General features: G+C 28.6%; 1 protein-coding gene across 2 annotated transcripts in view; it reads right to left on the bottom strand.

Moving 5' to 3' along the window:
* Positions 1-201: 201 nt before the first annotated feature.
* LOC132944311 (alkaline phosphatase-like) overlaps positions 202-21,553 on the bottom strand; it is a 279,149-nt gene continuing 257,797 nt past the window's right edge. For both annotated transcript variants that reach the window (XM_061013591.1, XM_061013592.1), the window contains exon 10: positions 202-3,419. In XM_061013591.1, the coding sequence (XP_060869574.1) occupies positions 3,222-3,419 (198 nt within the window). In that variant the 3' untranslated portion in view covers positions 202-3,221. The remainder of the gene's footprint in view (positions 3,420-21,553) is intronic.

Genomic DNA, 21,553 nt, shown 5'->3' on the forward strand with positions numbered 1-21,553 from the left:
TTAAGGACAATTTCAATTGTTGATGTCATGACTAAGACAATTATAAGAACACAATTATAGATTATAAAAACCATGTGAGGATTGTTTAAGTAACAAACAAACAAATAATTAATAAACGAATTAACAAGTAGTATATTTCCAATATAATATGAAGCTGCAAGTTATAAGTACATTTAGTTTATTTACATTGGACAACATTTTCAATCAAAAATTAAATTAATAATAATTGATTCAATTTCATATAGAAATCAATATAAAAAAAAAAAACATTCATTATTTAAAACATATTGAAAAAGTAGTACATTACCAGAAAATATTTTCTGGTTATGTCGAATTTCAAAATAATAAAAAATACAACTGTTAGTAATATTTTAAAGTAGTCGCAATTTTTAATATTTTTTTCATAATTTTGATTAAATTGATATAATTAAAAAAAATAAGAAAATGTATTGTTTAGTAATTACTACAATACAAACCATATTATTTTAATATATACTATACATAATTACATTTTTATCTTAGTTCTTTAAACAAGAAATATATATATATATATGTATGGGTTCAGATATATAACCATGTACATTTTGGAATTAGAACACAAAAATAAGAAAATACGAAAAAGGTGGTCTAGAAAGTTTTGTTTAAACTTTGGTGTAAAAAGATTTCGTATTCGATTTAAAGAAAAAAAATCGGGTTCTTTCCTTAACTTTATTAATTACATTATATTTTTAAAACAATAGTAAATTTCAAACTAATCGAGTTCGAAATTACATAAAAACAATTCCACTGAAAAATCATGGAGAAATGTTTTACTATAATATAAATTGTGTTTAAAACTTTATGTACCAACGTTAAGATTTTTCCAGACTAGCCAATTTAATGTCACTAACAAACAGTACAACTAGATAATGTATTTTGGAAGTAAAGTTGCGTCCGGAAATCCCATTTTAAACAAATTTTTTTTAACGGGATATTCTTTTTGTGTTTTTTTCGAACAGTGATCTCTATTCCTCGAAGCGGTTTGAAACATGCCGAAGGGTGTAACAGTTTTTCGATGGTAATGGTGGACTTGAGGGGGGGGGGGGAGGGGTGGATGCCGTATAAGTCGAGAACCAACAATTTCAGCACATCAGCTGTGACGTGGCCTTGAAAATTATTTTACCAATAGTTATACCAAATTACAAGATTTCTATTAATTTTATAGGTTTTAAATTATAAAAACTAGTATTGTCTGTTGAATTAATGTTGATATTTCACGAGTAACATACTTTTTTGTATACATATTTGAGCATCATATAGATTCAAATAGTTTATAGGGGAAATAATTTGTAATCGTTTAAATTTTATTAACAATTTAAAAACAGATCTATGGGAATTGATTCGATATTTTTATTAATGATAACAAATACTAATAAAAATGCAGGAAGTGCAAAAAATAACGAATCAAAACATCTGCTGTTCTTAGTGGATAACGTGATTAATTGTCTACGAAGTATAAAATATGAAATGCCCCGCTGTATGAAAATTGATATTTTATCAATACGATTTCAAGAATAAGTAATAACTCTTTAAAAATGTTCCACGGCGCAAAGTCAGAAAACTACAAATCATGCATCTCGATCTTGACATTTTTAGAAACGTCGTGATTTGATGATATGTGTGCATTTTGATTAAGTAATCCGATTGTGATCCGCACTTAATAATCGACTAGAATAAAGATTAAAATGTATACAAACAAGTGTTAGGTACCATCTGTAAGCTTTAAGAGGGCTTGTGAAATCAGACATAATATTGCCATTTATTTTCGGATTGCTTTGGCTAAGTCCGTTGCCGGGGTTCATTACTTAGCAGCGCATTTAATCGAAAAATGTTGTTCTTATTTTGTGTGTTCGTTATATGTGTGGTTGCCACTGAAGTCACGTACCAGATGGTTAATTTTTCGTGAGAAAACTGATTATAACTACCAATTTAAATCTTAGGGATTAATTGTTATTTTAGATTATAACACTGAGAATAAAATCTGTTCGAATTGCTCTTCATCGGGATTTTTATAATAATATAATATAATATTGTCTACGTATACGCGTATCTATGACGTGCAATGTGGTAACTTGATTACATACATAATAATATTATCAAAGTGTACAATATGCACATAATAATTTATTATAATATGTGTATCGCGGGAGCTGGTAACAACTTTTTGGAAAAATAAACACTTCCTTGTGTGGTAAAATAATTGTCTGGGGGACGGAGTAGCCGAGCGGATTAAGTCGTCGGTTGCGACGCACATCGGCGCCGGTTCGATGCCGGCCGCGGGTGGCATTTTTCTTCGGGCCAGTCACGGTGTCCGGAGAGAAGTGCCGCCATTCCCCACCCGGACATGGCAGATACCTACGGGTGTCCACTAAAAAATCTGCCAAAACCAAAACACGCGTGTTTAAACTTACAGTACCCTCCCCTCACAGTAAAAACCACCCAATGGCCTAAGTTGCCGCGGGTTAATTAATAATAATAAAAAAAAAATAATCGTCTATTTATATAATATAATGCACACATATATTATATATTTTATTAATTATTTTAAATATTATATAGAACCTTGTCTTATTATGAGAATTATAATATTTTAATCGCACCGGCGGTGCCCACGCGTGAAAACAAAAAACAAAAAAAAAAACGTGTACAAGGAAAATATTATTACGTACGCACATTACGTTATAAAACGTAGGTACATTATTATAATATACGCTCGGCGCGTGTATCGTAGGTATGTAATTTAAATACCACGCGAGCACGTGTGTGTCTTTGCGCATACCGCATATGCAGGATGTTATCTCAAACCAGAGATTTATATTACATTATAAGGTGCCTAGTACTCTTGTCGTCCCCATTAATCCCTCCGGCCTGCGTTTACTCACGCCTCTACCGCCACCTATCCCACCCAACCAACCCCCCTGCCCACCCACACACACGATCACTGGTGTCTCCGATAAAGGAAAAAAAAAAATAAAACCCCCTTCGATTTATACGCACATCGCCAGACGACGACGTCTTCGTTGGCACAATCGTTCATATGTATTTTTTTACGATTAAAATTATAGAAAATAATAACGATATAACATAATATTATTATTGTATACGTATAATATAGGTATTACGAGCGCGAATTCACCGAGACCTAGGGCCGAGCACCGCACCGCACCGCCCCTCCTCGAGACTTACGTGACCGCTACCACGAGCATGGCTGCCGCGGCGATCAGTGCGTAACCAAGGTTCAGCAGTGGATTCGTGTTGTTGGTCTGCTTGGACGACCCGTTGTCGGACAGCACGCTGCTGGCCAGTACGATGGCCGCTCCGCTCTTGGCACCACCCGTCGCCGCCGTCCTGGTCACGGCGTTCGTGTCCACCGAGCAGCCCTGGGGTCGGCAAAAATATGAAACAAAATAATATAATACAACAACAACGAAACGTGTCTATTATAGACATTTCGTGCTAAGACACATTTATTTTTTATGAATTCGCGACTATTTTTTTCGAAAAGCTATCATTTTAATTTATTTTTTCTAAATTTTCCTTTTAAACGCTCTTGCAGGTTCCATTAACGTTTTGCATAAACGTCGAGTTGATTGACGAATCATCACATTTTGATATTTAAACGGAACACTATGTATTATGGGCTGTAGTGTCACGACAATTGAGCGCAATATAAACTTGAAAATGTGAAAATGCTTAAAATATATTATTATCAGTAGGTATACCTATTGTAGTTATAATATGTTGATTCTTTTCAAAATAATAAAGAGATAATAATAATAAAAAAAAATAATAAAGATTCTTTTCACTGCTAAAAAAAATCAGAACGTATATCGCATATAATTTAAAGTAGGTCGAATTCACAACACTACAGCATTAAGCATAATTAAAAAAACTTCATCTCTTTTAGTATCGTATAGTATTGTTGGTTTTATATTTTTCTAAATGCCTACTGATAATTTAAATGTCGTGTAATGTAGTTGAATAATATTTTGAGCATTTTATGTTAGTTACTCCAATGTTCAAACTTGATCGATTGAATTTAAAATTGTTTTTATTTTTAGTAAGGTACTGAAGTGAGATAGTGTGAAAACACAGTGGAGCACCTTTTATAGAAAAGAAAAACTAGAACAATCGAACTCCCAAACACCTCAAACGTAACTATTGTTGGACAATTGCACGCGTTCAATATTAAAACGCAGCAACAATACATTTTGCAAACGATCGGCGAACGAGGTTACACTCGGAGTAGGGTTGAAATTCTGAACAATAACACAAATGAGACTTAAGCACAATAATATAATTTTATTATTTTTAAGACGAATAATTCGTAATGATTGCGAGGCGTTTAGCTCGAGTTTTTGGCGGTGCAACAGAGTGCCGGACCAAGTTAAATACCTACTTACATATTATTATAATATTATATAGATGACACCATCGGGATTGTTACTGCAAAATGAATACAATTTATCTGTTTACGGTGAACTTGGAGCACCTTTTCGATTATTGAGTTTGAAATACGCGCTACTCTTTTATATGACCGTGTGGGTATAGTTCACCCGTTTTAATACTCCTGCACTCTAGTGACCCTCAGTCGAATTTTGTTAGGTAACCTAACCAGACTCTGCAGAGGGCAGATTTGTGCAGACTACTGTGCGGTTTGCATGATACCTACTTATGTGACGCATAAAATCACTTTTAATCATTTAATGCAAAATAATTAAGTACACGGTTATAATGTCGAATCTCGAATGATATCCGACGAGAGTACTAATTATTATTTCGCTCACAATTATTATTATGCACTTATACCTTGAAGATAGCACCGTTTTGATTAGTTATATTTCTCTGCACGAAAATACCGTATTTAATAATGAATAATGAGTTTACTTTTAGTTTATTGAAAATAAGTTTAACAACATCCCGCTTGTAAATTTCGAAGTGATCTCTTTCTACCGAAGCACCTTTCTTGTTTGAAAACAATTCACTGTAGATCAATAATTTAATACATTTTAATTTATTGAGTTGTTTATAGGTAGTATTTTCATTATTCATATTATTTTATTGTATGCTGACAATTATTATTACTTCTTCAAACTACTTATAATAGCTAAGTGAATTAATAAATCATCTTTGAACATCTGCACTATAAATATAGTATTCAATATAGTAATCGTAAAATTATTTATTAATCGTATTTATTTCACTAGAGGAAAGGTAAAAGTGTAAAACTTTCCTACTTACATAATATATTTGTAATATTTAAAGGCAATAAATAATCTTGTACAATTTCAATGAATATTTCTATATTAAAGTAATAATTTTACTACCACTTATAATAAAATAACTTCATTATTTAAGCTATTGTTTATTGTTTGTTTTGTGTTTAACGATTTTAAGTGTTGCACTGTTGCATTTTTAATAGTATACCTACGAATGGTACTTATGTATTTTGTAGGCAATTTCACATTATTATTAGCAACCTATGTAATAAGTGAAAAATGTATAGAATTCAACAGTAGAAAAGCTGGCAAGTAGGTGAGACCCTGCTGTACAGTTGTAGGTATCGAGTGTACCACCTCATCCTTGAGTAGGTCACTGTAATGGGTGTGTTCAATTTGAATTCAAATTATGAATCGTTGCATATGATAAACGATTCTGAGTAGAGACAGGTCAGCCTTATTAGTATTATAACTAAGTAAATTTTATTATACGTTTATATTGCTATTATAGTAATTTATTTTACTACCTATCTATTATTAGTTATACAGGAGGTTGAACTAATAAATAATCCGAAAACATTGAATTTATTAGGTATATTATTAATTATTATAATACTAATATTTATTTATATAATTTATTATTATTATTAGGTAACTTATTACTTTATAGTCAATATACTGATCTACGTGAAACGGTGTGATTAGATTAGTGTTGGTTAGGTATAAATGAGCAACAGTTAAAATTAATCAAAATATTTTGAAAAAATTAATGTGTATTGTAAAATATAATAATATAATATTTAAAAGTTTCAACTTTCAAGTCCCCATGAATAATATTTTTAAACGACATCAGAATAACTAAAATAGTTATTCTCGTTTAAGTATCCGATTTTGTCAAAGTTTTAACTTTAACTGTCTATGAAAAAATATTATACCCAATAGTACCTATGTATTACAATTTTAAGATTTTTGAGTTTCAATAAGAATTACTTATTAGTTATGAGGAACCTTGTTTTATATTTTCAATCCTAAGCTATACAAATTGAAAACCTTAAACATTTTTAACTACAAGTTTTGTGATTTTGACGAATTATGTTGAAATTCGAACTTTGAAAACTTATGAAAAAAAAATTGTGCTTATATTATATTGTTAATATTTATAAATTGCAATAAGAACAACTTATATTAGACCTAATATTAAATTTTCATGATTTTTGACCGGGCAAAAATTGTTATCATCATTTTATAGAAAAAAATAGATAATGTCTATTACAATAGCTCAATAAGAGTTTAAAAATGTTTGAATATTATACCAAGTTATATTATGTATGAATAAGATGATAATATTGGTGAGGATTGCAAGTTTCTACAGTTATTCCACTTTAAATTACAACAAAATAACAAATACGAGTTTATCAAAAACTGGTTTTGCATTAAATATATGTATTTACCAATTATTTTTATAGTTCTGGGAAATGTTTACATTTTACCCACCAACATACTAACTAGATTCACTTTCCTATTAGAAAGGATATTAAAGTTGAAGATTGAAGCATTTTTTATACTATTGTGTCTCAAGACACACACATAAAAAAAACACGTCATAGTAAAATCAATATTTTTATCGCTCTGCTCAAAATCTAAGACTAAAAACTAAAAATGTATAATTCGTATATAAATGTTCCTCAAAGGAAAATTGTAAAAAAATCATATTATTATGATGACTCAGGATGAACAATTATTAATTTTATTAGAATTAAATGAAGAAAAATAGTAATTGAAGTTTATAAAAGACAAATATTCTCAAAAAAATTATGTCAGTAATTATGTTAAAATAAAATTAAAAAATATAGAAAAATTTGTGTCTAAAAGTGAGGGTCAAACATTTTCTAATACTATAAACTGATTTATATTATACAAACTATCATGGTTCTGTATACGCGTTTAAAAAGAGTAGTTTATTGCAATTAATATTTTAAGAGATTTCGTTAAATTTGTCTAAAATATAAAATATGTTAAGATAAGTAAATAATTCAAGCGAAATTTAAAAAATCTTAAACGGCAATAAAACATGGCTTACTATATTATAATAGGTACCTGCTACATATTTTACTACCGTAACCGAATATTAGCATAACATTATAAATAATGTAAATACAAATATTAAATTTATAAACAAATATAGAATTTGATGTTTTTCATATATCTTGAAAATAGACTTAAAAAAAAAGTTATAAATATAGATAAAAAGTACCTACATAAAACGTACTCACAGTAAATTATAATATCCGTAGACCACAGTCATCTTATTTGCGTTTTGTGAAGTTTATTTTTTCGAAGAAAAATCGTCGTTCCTAACGCGCCTGTAAGCATTTTATTTATTTTTTTTTTACTATTTTCATGAATAAAATAAGGAAATCATATTTTTTTATCCCAAAAGTGTTTCAAAAACGATACTTCTATGTTATAATATTATCACTATTAATGGTAAAAATACAGATTAAGTGATTATTAATTGCCATTTACATTTTACCCATTATTTTTTAAGTGATTATTTAAGTGATTATTCAATAAACACAGTATTAAAACTAAAAAAGTAACAGTCTTAATACTTTCTATTTAAAGAAAAGATTAGTCTACATTTCGAGTGAACGAGCAATTCAAGTTGTACTTCGAATTCAGTTTCACTTGTAATTCATTGGAAAATTAAATTTTATTAGTTTTGGCAGAGAGTGGTGCGAGAACATTTTAAAATCTGCAACAACGGCCAAATTTATGGTAGAAACCCATAATAATTATTATGCTTCGATTATTTAATACAATGATTTATCACTTTCTGATTCATAAAGAATTGATGCACTTTCGAATACCTACAACCATCTTTTAGGTGAGTGGATCTATTTAAAATGCAATTACCGCAAAATGTAAAACCGAATCCTAATAGGATACATATTATTTCATTTTATTATGATTTGTTCCATAAATATATTACACTATACTACTATTATAGTTGATTTACTTATATAAACTTACCAAAACAGCATCCAATGTTGAGAGTAAAATATAACATTTTGTATATGATATATGTGAAATTATTGAATACGTGCTGTCTCAATAATTACTTCATAAAGTTCTGAGCTGCAGGATTTAGATAAATGATTGAAATTAAGTTGAATTTTCACTCTTAGATTGAAGACAGTGTAATGTTAGCCATTTATCTTATTAGAAGAAAGAAGAAACGCCAAGTATTTACTTTCACTTGACATTTTCCATAGTTATGTACTTACTCATGTTTAATATATAATGTATCTATATGTACCTATCCGGTTTCTGTTGTTGATTCAACACAACAGCAAAGTTAAAAATAGCAAATTATTAGTCATGATAACCATACCTAACCATGATGATTTACTGTTGAGCTCTCTAATCATCTTATTTTAATAATCTGGAAAACACAAATTTCAACCAGAATATAATATTTTAGTCAATGGGTGACTTTGAAAAATATTAGTAACTAAAATAAAAATAATGACTTTCACAATAAATTTAAAAATAATTAGACTGTCAGTGCATTTGATAATGCGTTATGTAGAAAATACTAAATATCGATATTTTTGCATTTAAATCACTACTATCTTTTCAACGTCAAGTGTCTCTTATTTTACGTTAGATTGTTGTAACTTACAACTAATTAGATATTACCATTATGAATTATTTTAACTATTATTTTGTTTTATTTTTTTCTTCCATTTTCATGCTACTGTGTTAATTGTCATAATAATTACTGTTTTGTAAAATATTGTGCTCGACCCGTACAAACAAATAGACAAATATGATACACATCCAACGCACAATACAAAGAAACCGATTATTCGAACACGACACGATTGAGATATAAGAGCGCTTACGGAAATATTAAACATCCACTACAGCATTAAAATAACACCGACGATTAGAAGAATGATAATAAACGAAAATTGTACATTGTTAATGAATCAATAGAATTGATGACAGATACATCCTGCCGTATAATATCGACAGTACTCTGGACATCTAACCTGCATTATCTTGACATTCACTGTTGAGCTCTATAACCATCAGATCATCTTATTGAAACTGGACAATTTCAAGCAAAATATATTTTAGCCGCCTTTGAAAAAGATAATCAACTAAAATACAATAATGACGTTTACAATAAATTTAAAAAAATATCAATAGACCGCGGGCTTGTTGATACATAGTACTATAAGATACAAGAAACGAAGAAATCGAATTACTCTCATAAAAATCGAACGCCACGATTGTGATTTAAGACCGTTTACCCAAATAATAAACATTCACTACCTACGTTTTTTGCGATAGCCATTAAAATAACACCGATGATTGGAATAATAGTAATAATAATAATAAACGAAAATTGTACATTAATAACGACTCAATCAAATTGATGACGGATACACCACGCCGTATAATATCGACAGTACTCAGGAGGTCCATCAATCACACACGGCGATGTGTTACACGTGCCTTATATAAAAAACTATATTATACATACTATGTGACTAGTGGAAACTTATTTATTTGGCTTAATGTGCATTATACGACGTGTATGGTGTCTGAGTAACTGGGCGTGTAAACACGTTGGCTTTTTTTCCGCTTATATATTATTTTCTCTCTCGCTTGTCATCAACAGCTGATATTATATTAAAATGTATTGAATCTTAAATAACTACAAAACCCACTCGTGTGTAATTCCATTTATCATTGCGATGAATAATGATAATATCAAAATATTTTGGCCATGTAACCACACGATGGACGACCGGATACGCTGTTATAGTTTTCTATTAACCTAATAGTTATTGGCCAAAGGTTTTTCGTTCGATCCGATTATACCTATACCGTTATAAAAATTTAAATTATTATAGCTATTATTATTGATGGAAACCATAGTAAAACTCACAAAACAACTATTATGGTTGTGAGTAAAATATTTTAAGCATACATATTATAATGATCATCTTAGACGCTGACCGGAGCGATAAATGTACTACTTTTACAATGATGTGTGTTTTTATTAAAATTTTAAAATCCGTATTTAAAATCCATATTTAAAAAACTAAAAGTTGAAAAAATGCTTACATTTTCACATTTTCTGTACATGAAACGATTTTAATAGTATATTGTGTGCCAAGGGCGGGAATTGAGCTATTTCAGTCGCGGGCGACGTGTGCCGCATTTTTCCCAAGAATGGAATTGCCTTCCAGCACAAGCCACACATACTATTTTTTGTCACGCCTCTGCATTCATCGATCACGGAAAAGGTAATTCAGGGATCTATGCAATAACTAGACTATAATTCTACGACAACAATATTTCGTGACGGAAACGATTTGGTTTTATTTATTTTAAACGTCACGCATGAAGGTTATAATATGGATATAAGATGTAACCAAAAGTTTATGTTTTGTAAGGACCGTGGTATAGAGTTCAGTGTCTGTTTGTTCAGGGTACACGCGCGTGAAATGTGCGCGCAGCATTTTTGGGGATTTCCAATTTACCGCCAGGCAATTTTGGGGATTTCCACTTTACCACCCGGCATTATTAGGAATTCCCACTTTACCACCCGCTGGACGGATAAAGGACGCTTTCCAACGCTTCAACCGCTATTGAAAACCAAATTTTCGGTGCAGGCGTGACAAAAAAATATTTTAACTCTTTTTGAGCTATTTTTAGACATGTGAAATTTTCAATTTTCTTTTGGTTTTTTTCATTAAATGTGAATACATTTTTTTGAAAGCGTAATACAAGGTTCCTCTTAAAACACATTATTGAGTATACTTGATCAATTTTTGATTTTTTTCCATTGCTTATTAATAAAAACGTCTAAGATTAATGGAATTCAATGGTTTGAATTGCAAATAATAATTCCTATTGAAATAATTCAATGGATCAAAATTTAAAACTGTACAGTCGAATAAGGTGAAACTGTATTGCAACTATTATAGGCATGGATTTGCTTTACTAAAACATACATATAAGTATTATGTAGTATATTATGATATAGTTAGTTAAACCGATTTGAAAGGTCGAGTAATTACTTTCATTAATACCAATGTGCAATACGTATATTAATTCAATAAAGCTGTGTTGGCAAGTACCGACGTTTTAACTTTAAATTAATTCAATATTATTAAACGTTTAATAGTGATAAAACTAATCATTATAATTATACTCGATTTTAGATTTATTGAAGTCGATAGATTAATTACCAATAACTACCAATAAAACGATAAAAAATGTAAACAACACGTGTCTATAAAATATAATATATGTATTATGTATGTAGTTTGGTTGTGGTGCCCAATTTTCATATTAGATATTTATTTACTTAACAGACATATTTCTGTAATCAATTAATTCAATTTTAAACATTAAATTATTATAAAATTTACGAGAACAAATATAATATAATATTAATTTTTATAAATTGTTTAGATGCTATTGCATAACTTTTATTTTTATTTTAAATAGTAATATTCGTTTTTACTAATGTAATAAATCAGTAGGTAATCCAAATGTAATAACTAATAAAAGAATAAAATAATATATTTATTTGGTTTAAGTTTCATATTCGTTGAACATTTAAATGATTCATATATTTCAAGAACACATAAAATGTTTTATAATATTTTATCACGGTATTTGTGTGTACTGTATGTCTGTCTGCGGTAATATGTATGATACTACGTTGGCAGTAAAAAAAAAAAATCCGTACAAATTACATTATTTACATAAAAAATAATCCAAAGGTATATAGTATGTAGCGGGCACACACAAAGTTTTATCGATTTAAATAAATACATGTTTCGAAGGCAATAAAACAAAATCCTAATCTCGTTTTGGGTACCTATACCTATGTAAATGTTTAAGAATAATATAATTCAATTTTTTTTTTATAAAACATAGTTTTTTGTACATAAAAAATATTATTGTTTTTACTAGATGATTTTCAGTTAAAAAAAATATGTAGGTATATTAGATATATATTAGATATATCTATACTATGCCCAATGTACGGGAATTATCATGTTTCTTTTAACGAGATAAACTGACATTACCGGTATTTATAGGTAATAACTAATAAGAAATGATAATGATTTTTCAATTTTTTTTTTGGTCAATTAATTTATTTACAAGTAATTATTGAACGAACTTAAAGTTTTTTCGTCGGGTACCTACCTATGTTAATGTTTATGAATATTATAATCCAACTTTTTATTTATATAAAAAAATTATTGTGTTTAATTGATGATTTTGAGTTACAAAAATATATATTATATTGGTTTATTGCACAGTATACATGGGAGATGCCCAGTTATAGATAATAACCAATAAATAATGATAATTTTAAATTATCCCCTTACAGGCATAAATGTGCTCAATTTCTTAATTTTTCTTTTAATCGGTTAATTTATTTTCTAGGTACTGAGTCATTATTGTATGAACTTAACATTTTTTTTTTTTGGTTTTTGGATCGGTAGACGAGCAGGTGAAATCATACAAATATTTTTGACAACTACTTATTGCAAACGACTTGTATATAAATAAAACTTACCTATTTAATTTAATTAAAGTTTAGACGGTATATACCAGTGTTTCTCAAACTTTTATTGAACGCGGCACACCGTGCTCCTCAAAAAATTTTCACGGCACGCTGACCTTTTTTTGTACTAAATAATTAGATAAACGAAATTGCTTTGAGTTATAATTATATAAGTACATTTAATTAAAAATGTGTCCTTGACGGGCTAGCAAATTGTTATTAATTATATTTTTGGACGAATAGTTGAACTTTCTGAAAGACCGCGGCACACTGAATGAATGCTCGCGACACCCAGTTTGAAAATCATTGGTATATGTATACTATAATATAATATGTATATATTTACATATACGTTTTATTTAAGTTCAGAAAGTGTGTAATATATTATAAAATAAGTTAATAACATTTTATATTTCATTGTTGACTTTAGATTACAAATATTTTTAAACATTCGTTCAAGACATTATAGAATAATTCATCGACGTAGGTAGGTACTGACTTAGGTATGTATTTTAATAATATCATATAGGCATTTTTCTTTGTTAATGGTTATTCCAAATTTTATTTCCTTGATAAATCTTTGTTAAAATAAAAAAGTTTGGCATTTTCCATACATAGTAATTGGTTCAATAGCTTGAAAATATAATTCAAAGTTCCCCATAATTTGTTATCATAGTTATTTAAAAATATTAAAGAAACATATTAATATATTATGTATTTTTTTTTTTATAAGCATTTGAACTTCAAATATTGACAAAATCCGTCAAAATCACGAACATTAGCAAACAATTTTGTAGTTAAAAATGTATAAAATTTAAAATTATTATAGCTTAGATTTGAAAATTGAATACAAAGTTCATCATAAGTAGGGTTCGGATTTAAAGACAATAAGGCAGTAAAACAGCATTCAAAATATCAAAAAAAGCAAAAAAAAGCAATTACAGAAAAAATTTTCTAAAATATTAAATAGTTGTATGTTGTATATTTAACTAGTGTGTATTAAAAAAAAAATCACTTTCATGTACTTAGATAAACTGTCTTCAATAAAACGTCGACAGTTTGAGCTTAAAATATTTTTGTGCATAGAAAATGTAATCGGGGCGGACTGACGAACAATTTTGAATCTATAGTAAGTATATACGCATTATGAACACATTTTAATCTATAAATGATGTAAGGGTACTTTTATAAACGTTAAATTAACTGGTCATACCAAATATTTGATAAGGTATTTAGCGATATCGGTGAAGATCACCAATAATAAAACCCATTAAAAATAATTAACAGCCGACAATGCACAATCTTCAGAAATTGTTATCGATTTGTACCATCTATACGTATGTCGTGTATAAAACTATTAAATCAAATAAAAGCATTTATAAGTGAAAAAGAAAAAAGGCATTTATCGGTAAAAAATGCAAAAAAAATACGTTGATCATCTTACATAAGTTGACACGCATTTGTATATAAAAATATTTCTCTATTATTATTATTATAGAAAATGCTTTTGCTTTCAATTCCGAACCTTAATCATAAGTAATAGTTCATACTCTAATCAAAAAATCTAAAAGATATTTAAACTTAGGTAATTTTTTTTTTTTCATTTGAAGTTAATATTTTGACAAAATTAGTTATTTATGTTAAGAACGTTTTTTTTTGGGTATTTTATTGTAATTCTCAAAACGTAAGCATAATATTATACAATTTTTAAAGATTAAATAAAAAAAATTCATGGGAAGTTACTTAACTTACTGTACGGTACTGTACGGTTGTAGGCTATTTTAATAATATTCACGAGCTGAACCATTTCTATAATTTCATAATCAGTTGGCGTGTCCTTTGTAATATTATTACGAGGGTATTAATCATATATTTCATGTATAATATTTTACGTACCTACCTTAATATTGAAATACCGAGAACAACGTTTACCTAACGAATACGCTTTTCCGTTTGACCGGAAAATGTCTTCGAAAATATAATATCTCCGGACAGGACATAATATCAACATTAATAATATCTTCAAACAAAATTTTCATCCCTTAACAAAATTTAACTACACTATTAAAAAAAGTCTAGTCATAACGTGAGTGTTTTAAGACCATAGACAATAGATACATGGATAGGTCATGGCTATATTAACACTGTTTTGGGTCCCGGTCTTTTTTGTTGGAGAGAGAAAATATCTTTTATGAATGTTCTCTCTCCCGCATAGGGTACTACTTAAGGTTAAGGTTAAATAAAATCACCGATATAATCGTACTATCCAGAGACTGGAACCTTACAGAAAAGAACCGGTTTTGGAACCGGAACTCTTTGAATATAGGGAACCGAAATCTCACCGAAACCCTTTTTTAAATTTATTTTAAAAACCGGAACCTTACCGGAACTGATACTTTTACTTTACAAATTTTTTTATGTAAGTATAAAACCAAAACAGGTAACAGATTTTGTATTTTTTAAGAACCGAAACCTACGTTTTAGTTTTTCTGGGAACCGAACCGGAACCGGAACCATAAATTTATCAAGGTTACAGTCCCTACTATCTATAATAGCCTTTAATATAAATATATTTTAAAATGATAATGAAAAATATTTACTCCATAAACCTCAAAGTTGATAGTAATAAATTACCGCATGATAAACTCCAATAGCCTATCCATTTCCTTATTATCTAAAAATGTGACTTCGGTCCTCGGACAGGATAGGGTATTATTACAGTATTCGATTTGAATGCAATAATTGCATTCCATAAAAAAATCATTCTGGACGGACGAAAGAAAATGTATAAATCATAAAATAATATGTATTGATAAGTAGCCATTAATTGTATATAATATACCAAGTGGGAATTAGGACATTTTTAAATTTTATTCGTTTCTATGGTGATAGCAAAGCATTAGAAAAAACTATTGAGAAAATTGAAAAATGACTTTCCAAAATACCATCTTGTTCTCATTTACTAAAAGATAAGATAGGTACTATAATATGTTGAAATCGAAGCACTCTTTCTGGTAGAAATTTAGTTTACAGGATAAAAAAAATAAATATCATTGTAAAACCACTAGCTTCCTCGCTCCGCTCAGAATCTAAAATTAATGTTTGGCTATCTGTCTAAGGACAGACCTTCATGCATTCCTAAACGGCTGGACCGATTTTGATGAAATTTTTTGTTTGTGTTTGAGTGGTTTCCAGAATGATTTAAATTGACTATTGGACTCGGTAGGTCCAACCCGAGAAGGTGCTCAAACAGGGATTTTGAGATTTACGACGGAATTTTTGTTTATAAATGATTGCTATTGTTTATGGGATGAATAATTAGTGGAAATTAGTATTTATTATTTTATTGGTTACCATTGGTTAATCGGGCAGATCGGGTATAAGAATGCATCAAATTAAGTGTTCGCACATTTCCTATCAAGGTGGCAGAGTTGCACTTACTGCAGCGATTTACGCCCAAAAGAAGTTGAACAATCATAATTTTTTGAAGAGTTGTCATTTTTTACGGACAACAAAGTGCGCGGGATCAGATATAAAAATAATATTATTAGGTATAATATTTTATTGTTTTAATACTTTTTTAATAATTCAAAAATGCATAATATACATTTTTGATTTGTCATAAATGTTGTTATTTTTTTGGTATTTTTTAGTATCGTCTTATTGATGGTTGAAACTTGAAGTTAATCATATTTCATAGTTAATACTAATGCGATTACGGTAAGCAGTGCTATTGTATATTATGCAATATAAATGTTTGTCTTAAATTCTGAAACTTGCAAGCCCTCGTGGCTTCATGTTATATTATAATATTATATGGCCAGCAATCAGGTCATTTAATCCGGTAAATGGTTAAACATATATCTAGATCGGTTGTTGTGCGCTATCCTAAACTGAACGCGATAAAAAAAATAAAGAATCTAGAAAAAATAAAAATAATACCATTATAACAATTGCATTTGTGCGCCTTCTTCTCTTTATTATTATTTCTAACAGGTTGCTACAACATATTGTTTTTATTGATTAAAATATAAAATTAAGGCCATTTAAGAAACAGTGAAGTAACTATTAATAACACTGTAGTTACGACGTAGCCATGTTTGTACATGACGTTATTTGATTGAACATTTTTGAATTATTTGTACGCGTAAGTACATTTATGGTGATTTCGTGCATTTTTTTGAAAATTATTATTACATTTATATTAGTATTGTTTTTTTGAACATAACTGTTTAATGTATTAAACGTCAGGCATAACTGCATAGCAGGTACTGGCTGGTATATTCATACTATTTATTTTATAATAACAGTAAAACAAATATTTTTGCTCATGTACACAGAGTACTATGGACATTATGAACACTGTTTGTGTTTTAACTTTAAAATCAAACAACATGATAAGCCAAATAAAATTATTTTATATCATAATTCGAGTAAGTTATGAATTTCAAAATGTAAGTTGATTTATTAAAATTTAAAATACATAGGCAGGTAGTATACTTTTGATATAAATATTTCTACAAAATAATCTGTATTTTATTTTTTTATAATTTTTTTTGTATAAATTATATAATATAATTTTGTTATTATGATGAAATATACGAATTTATTAGGAAAAATTTCCAGACAATCTACAATCACAAAATTGTAATAACTTCAAAATCAAGCCCAATCATCATATTTTTATCGTTCCGTCACTTAAGTACACATACAAAAAGCCACAAGATAAAAACTACCTAGTAACTGTCGACCGGTAAAATACGTTAGAATTTTTACCAAAACCTCAATTAATTTAAACTAAAGTATAATATATTTAATTTCTGACACTTATCTATTTTATAATATTGGATTAAAATTATATATTACATAAATATTTTACTTAGTTAAATGGAAATGATTTCTGCATGGGATTTTAAAAAAACAATTTATGTCAAATTATAATACCAAAATTAGAAAACACTTAGGTACTTTATATGCTTACTTGAAACTTACACACTTTATGATATTGTATACTATTGTATATTATACACTGCGATTGAAATTTGGTTGACTTTTAAAACTTTTCTTATTGTTTAGTTTAGTTACATAACAACTTTATTGTAAGTTAATGCGTAGTTTCATAAATATAAAATACATAATAAAAGAATGGGGTTTTTCTACAAATAGCTAATATTTATATTGGATTTATTTTAGCAAGACATTAATTTATAACGGAATATAATAATTAGAATTGTAATGAAATATGAATAATTAAAATGTAATAACTGTTGGCCCGCATTTTAAAATTATTTAAATTTGTAAAGAGTCTACGGACTACGGGAATATTATAAGTTTCTGCAACAATAAACCTTCACGTTCGTAAATTTACCTCAAATGTAATAAGTAATAACTCTACATAAACTTATAATTAAAATAATTAAATATGTGTCGATACTACGATATTACAGGGCAATAAATTCAAAACTGCAGATTACTTGTCACGAAGCGTTCGAAACGTCTATATTAATCCTTTGGACATTTTAATTAAAACAAGTCGTTTCCATTTTTTACATCAAAAATATAATTTCAAATTACACATTTTTTTTCTTATCCACAGTATAGGATGGAGTTTAAAGGCCGCTCAAGATATTTATCTAAATATTTGCCTCGGAAGTCGGCCTATACTGGTGCATAGTATGTTATTATTTAAAAGTAATCACATAAAATAATTGCAATTCGAAAATAATATTTTGGCCGGTGCTTATTGGTTTATTATTATTATTATTACTATCCAAGGTTTTTATTTCGTTAGCTATATTATATAATTATTGTGATAGGAAATGAAGCACGTAGTAGGTAAATATATAATATAAAATATTAGTCTTTAAAAAGGCGAGTAGGCGATCCATTTCCTTAGACATTTAATGTAAACATAATTTTAGTAGTTATAAAAAGTGTCAATTCGTATAGGTACAATATTAGATGGAATATATTTTTAAAATCTGTAATCATCAATATTTACAGACTATTCTACAAGCATTAAAAAAACTAAGAAAAGAACTTATTATAAATTTCTTTTACATAAAAGCGGAAATAACATATTATTATTACCATATACATCTATATTATTATAATATATTCATATCGTACTTTACACCTTTCTGTGAAGAAAGTGGGTCACATATTTGAATGTCGTGTGATCAAATAAAAATATATAAGTAGTATCTGAAGTGTCACGACCGAGGGCACTGTTAAGTCCTGCGATAAAGCTAGTTAGAGAAATTTCATTAGACATGTTAAGTGATAAATCCAACAAATATATTATTATACTTAACCGTTTAACTTACTTTAAAACAAAATTTAATATTACCATGTATCTATTTGACCGCAGTATGTTTTATTTAATATATTTTTAAATTAATGTACAATTTTTTTAGTATAACGTACTACATAATTAAAACATTATGTCGTTTTTTGCCAGAATGATTGATTCGATTCTAATATAATTAAACAATATTGGTACACTTTGTTTTATACGATAGAGTATTTCTAATTGAATTCGTTAAAAAGTACAATACTTTCAGGAATAGTTTTTTACATTCTAAACTTTTATTAGTTACTTTTAACAAGTGTTTGTAAAAAGTTTGTTTAAAGTTTCCAATATTTCATTGTGAAATAGTTAACATATATTATATATATATATAAAACCAGACAGGATACAGAGACCGGGTGTGGGGCACTCGACTCGCTTCACTGACTTAAGCTAAAGCCAGCGTGTATTGTAATTATACTTTAAAAGCCAATGATATTGAACAGAGTTTGTTCAGTGCTGATAGGATATTTATAAAATGTTCTTTAAAAACAAAAAATGTGAATTTAATTTTACACTAACTCATAACACTCAATATTATATAATATATTATTTCTTTAGAAATTTTAAAACTATATTTTAGTAAAATTTAAAAACACATCACCGAAATAAAAGTTTTAAAAGCTATTGACTTATAGCTACTGTCGGAATTAATTTTTCAGATTCTGATTGGAGCGGGAAAATCTGAAACGTATTGCTTTTTTATTGTTAGTATTTTCGGAGAATAAAATGATCAAATAAATAAGACCCTTTACGAATTGGAAATACCAATACCTATTGTTTCTTAAACATCTTATTTTTACAATTTATAATCTTTATTTTTCAGTGTGGTATCATTGTATCAACTAAATATCGACAATTTTAGTGTAATTATTTAGACTCATTAGGCACCTAAACGTTTTTACGTGTTGACTTTTCATAATATTATCCTTTTTGCCGATCTATACCACCAATCTCAGCGTATTGAAAATCGTAATACCTATATTTTATGAAAGAAAAACGATCGGAATATATATATATATATATTTAAACGTATTATCGGAATTGTGCACGATATTACACTGGTTTTACGATCTGATAATATCTACATGTGTTTGTTGCATCCGACAAACAATGAATTATTGTCTTGTTTTTAAAAAAAAAAAACCCCCATACTAGGACGATAATCAATCAAATTGTTTACACTTTTACGCCTTGGCTTTCAGTGTTATTAAAATGAAAACAAAAAAAGAGGAGAAATCATTATCAAATTTAAATTCATCCAACCGCGTAATTTACTCTGTTGACTTAATAGAAAACCCTTGTAAACACGCACACGGTTTCTATACAGTGTACAGAACGTATCTGATGAGAGCCATGCGCCGAGGGTGAGCGCCCAAAATTCTGCAGTTTCCATGCTGGCAGTGAAAATCGTCGTCAGTTCATTAGGTCCGCTGTAGCGTTTGTATTTTACGCGCCGATGGTTTTCAATGATAAGCCACGGGGAAGTAGCGAGTGATCAACCGATCCGTATGGTTTTGAATCACGACCAGAAATCGTAAAATCTAATGGCCGTGTACCTACCTAGAACGCTATACATAGTAGTATGTCTGTACTGCAGCTTTCTTTGTCCATTCAAATATGTTTAGTTGTCGACGTGGAAATTCCAACGAAAGTTCACCCCCTCGTGCATCATTACGCGCGGGCGCCGGGGTGAATAATTAAAAAATAAAAAAATTTAAAATACGCTATTTGCACATTACGAAATGTCACAAAAGTCAGTAGGTATTTCAATACTTCCGACAAACGAATAACTTAGGATTCTCTTAGTCAATCGGTATTTACTCAATTCTAATTTATTTTTTAATCTTGAAAAAAAAGTGTTTGAAATAGTTAGTGTGTGTAGAAACTACATTCTCAATAATTCGTTTACAAATAGAAATTATTTGAAGAATGGTGGGACAGAATAAAATCGTTTTAAACAAACACGAGCAAGTGAAATAATTTCAATTTATTGGAATCCGAACGATTCTTTCAATTAGTGATTTTCTACGAATAATATTGTTGCGAAACTATTCACAAATCGTTACACGATTCGGTTTTGCCCAGAAATTGTTGATAACTTACACTATATTATTAGATAAAAAAATAAGGTGGGTAAGTGGATGTCGCTCTGCTGTACAGCAGGTTACAAGTGGGTCACTGTAATGGATGGTGTTAAATTTGAATTCAATGATATAATATCATTGCATAAGAAAAATAATTCTGAGCGAAAACGGTCAGTCATCCTATTATATTACTATTACTAAGTATATTTGATGATATTATTGTGAATAAAGTAATTTATATATTTACTTATTT

This window comes from Metopolophium dirhodum, chromosome 5, assembly GCF_019925205.1.
Source record: "Metopolophium dirhodum isolate CAU chromosome 5, ASM1992520v1, whole genome shotgun sequence".
Classification (NCBI taxonomy): Eukaryota; Metazoa; Arthropoda; class Insecta; order Hemiptera; family Aphididae; genus Metopolophium; species Metopolophium dirhodum.